General features: G+C 36.9%; 1 protein-coding gene across 1 annotated transcript; it reads right to left on the bottom strand.

Moving 5' to 3' along the window:
- Nucleotides 1–879: 879 nt before the first annotated feature.
- LOC108336886 (uncharacterized) lies at nt 880–2,866 on the bottom strand. Its single transcript, XM_017573331.1, has 2 exons — nt 2,769–2,866; nt 880–1,258 (listed from the first exon to the last, which is right to left on the bottom strand). Exons 1-2 carry the CDS (start codon nt 2,864–2,866, stop codon nt 880–882), a joined length of 477 nt encoding a protein of 158 aa, XP_017428820.1.
- Between the last annotated feature and the right edge of the window lie 245 nt (nt 2,867–3,111).

The raw sequence follows: 3,111 nt of genomic DNA, 5'->3' as shown, positions 1-3,111 counted from the left end.
AAGTATAACATTGTCGAAATTGAAATGAGTTTAAGATACCGCCAATTTGAGCCATTCATTCTCATAATGTTAGATAATTTTATTATGTCCCATATCCAACATTTCTCAACATCGACAAACGTGATTGATGTGTTGCAATGCAAACCAAGCCTAAGGGTCGCGTTGAGTTAAATGATGTCGAAGAGGATATCCCCTACCAAGTTGATGAAATACCACATGAAAATAACATTATTCAAGTTGAAGGTGTATCTGCATTACACGACTTTGATGGTGATCCTGAAGAATTAGAATGACAAATAGAAGAAAGAAGAAGAAGAAAAAGACGAAGAGGCAACCTTGTTACATTTTAAGGATTTCTCAAACACTACCAACCCCAATTGTCCGAACTCCACTTGAGGTTAGGTCAATATATATATTTACTCCTTTAGACAAAACATTTAAATAAATTTCTCTTTTATTATCCATCATTTTAAAATTATCAAAACTAAACTACTTCAAGTGTATATAAGGATATTCTAAAGATTTATGGTTTGTTCTTTTAAAATTTTGATTTAGATATAAAAAGTCATATAGTAAAATCGACATGTAACAAAATATGATATATTTTACTTCGAAGCTAACTTTTTGTGATATTTTTTTCCAACGCTTTACCTTTACTTTTACCACCAATCTGATTAAGCTTATTGTTTTACGATATAAACATACTTAATTTTTGTATCTGTTAAGTTTCCTACCAGACTTAAATTAACATTTTAAATCTTTTCAAATAAAATAAGACTTTAATTTTATATGAGTTAAATTTCGACCAGACTTAAATCCATCTTTAATCTACTTTTTCTTTAAATATATCTTTAACCTACTTTTTCTTCACAAAACACATCACACTTCTTTCTCCACTTTCTCCCACCTTGAGAGATTTGCCTCTACGTCCAAAGACACATATGTCATAGCCTTCACCTTGTAGGTCTTGTCTAACCCTTCCGCGTCGTTTCCAATGTCGTCGCTCCTGTTGTCGCTGTCATCGCTACCGTCGTCGTTGTCGCTGCTCGAGTCATCGCTGGCGTTGTCGCTGCTCGGGTCGTCGCTACCGCTGCTTGCATCATCGTCGCCGCTTCTTTTGCCGCTACCACCACTCTTGTTGTCGTTGTTGTCGCTCCCGTTGTCATTGTCGCTGCTCCCGTCGGCATTGTTGCCGCTCACGTTGTTCTTGTCGCTGCTGTCATCACTCCCATTGTCGTTGTTGCCACTCCCGTTATCGCTGTCGTCGTCGTTGTTTTAGATTTTAATCTGTGTGTTATAGTGAGTTTTAAGGTTAAGAACTTTTAGGGTTTTAGGGTTTCTTGGGAGTGATTACTAATGAAATCAATTTCTCTTCCTCTGTTTCTAATTTGTATTACATTATGTAAAGAATGTGAATGGATTTATGGGTTCTTGGTGTATTTCTTTGATTGTTAAGATTAATTGAATTAATGGAAGGATTGCTTGTATTATATTCCAATTTTATCTTTATTGTGTATGGAAATTTATATAAGAAAGATGAATTTTCTGGTCGTTGATTGAGGTGCTAATGGAATATATCTTTTAGAGCTGTGAAAACAGGTAACCTGTCTCGACCTGACTCAGCCCATCAGAGGTTGGTCACTTAGAGCTGTCAATTATAATTTTTTTTAATTCAAATCTAAATAAATTTCACTCTAAAATGATGTTAATCTCCAAAGATAAACAAATAAGTTTTTAATATTGATAATTTTTGTATCACTTGTCCATTTATAATATTATTCTTGAATAAATAAATCTATAATATTTTTCTCTCTTCTTGAAACATAATTTTTTATATCCACATCTACAATATAATAAAAAATGTTAACTAATAATGTTGAAACACAAAATAATAAATAACTAAATTAAATTAGATAGGTTGGTGAGCCAACCCGGCTCACCACGGGTTCAATCCGGATGAGCTGGGTTCTAAGTGATTTGGGTTGAAAACTAACCCGCATAAAAAAATTACATTTTTTTCAAACTCAACCCGTCTCAAACCCGTAGTAAGCTAGGTCGGTGATGAGTCACCATTCTTCATTATACACTTAGCTTTTCACACCATATTTGGTTAGTGAAGTATGTTTAATTCTCCATTTTTATCTCATTTTCACTATTTGGGCTTAATTTCAAGACTAATTCTTATTTTAATTAATTTGAATTGTTTGGGCTTAATTTTTTCAATCATTATGTGCAGAACAATTACTTTTTGAAAGTTAGACAAAAAGAAGGTTTGAAAGTATTGTTCTTGACCGAACGGTCTGTCAAAGGCCTGACCAAACGGTCTATCAAAGGTATGACCGAACGGTCTGTCAAAGGCAATGCCGAACGATCTGAGGAGTGTCGCACCGTACGGTCTGAGAACAAATGCATGATCGAATGGTCTGATGAAGACTGCACCCGCATGATCCGAGAAAGCCTTGACCGAACGGAAATCAACTGAACGGTCTGTTGAACTCTACACCGATCACCAGTTCTTGACCTGCATGAGTACTTGTTCCATCGAACGACAAAGGACTTTGGCTGAGCGCGACTGAACTGAATGGCCGAGCATTGCAAACCGAACGTTCGGTGGAAGCCGAGCTCTATAGAATCGAACGATCTACGGAAGCCTTTACCGAGCGGTAAAGCCTGATCATATGAGAGTCTTGACCGAATGTCTTGACCGAGCTCCTTGAATCGAATGGAAAAACGTCTAGACTGAGCGGTTTAAGCCCTGAATGACTGACCGGTCAGATGAGGTGACCAAAGAACTCAACAGTAGTGTTGGAAGCACATTCTGGGACTTCAAGTGGGTGGCCACGTTAGTGTTAGAGTATAGTTTCATTTTAGAATGCAATTGAGTCAAACCTTAGGACTTTGGGCCCAAATTTTAGGTCATTTTGTAGGACAAGCCCATTAGAAGAGCAGTTTGTTCTTTTGGGGTCTATGTACCCCAAAATAACTTTCACTTGACCACGTCTCCCAGCCGCCACTTAGATTTTTGTTCTTGGGGAGCATTTTCTTCTCCCTCCCCCTTTGGGGAGGTTAGGTTAGGTTTTGCTTTCAATTCCATTGCCATGTATTGAATCT

Source organism: Vigna angularis, chromosome 7, assembly GCF_016808095.1.
Source record: "Vigna angularis cultivar LongXiaoDou No.4 chromosome 7, ASM1680809v1, whole genome shotgun sequence".
In the NCBI taxonomy this organism is placed as follows: Eukaryota; Viridiplantae; Streptophyta; class Magnoliopsida; order Fabales; family Fabaceae; genus Vigna; species Vigna angularis.
The sequence above is the reverse complement of the archived record's forward strand: the minus strand, read 5'-3'. Positions and strand labels throughout refer to the sequence as shown.

Bases quoted from the DNA above. Each gene is read 5' to 3' on its own strand.
- LOC108336886 (XM_017573331.1), bottom strand. From the start codon at position 2,866: ATGAAACTATACTCTAACACTAACGTGGCCACCCACTTGAAGTCCCAG. The intron at 1,259-2,768 runs GTCAGTCATTCA...CGACGACGACAG, and splicing joins TTGGTCACCTCATCTGACCG to CGATAACGGGAGTGGCAACA.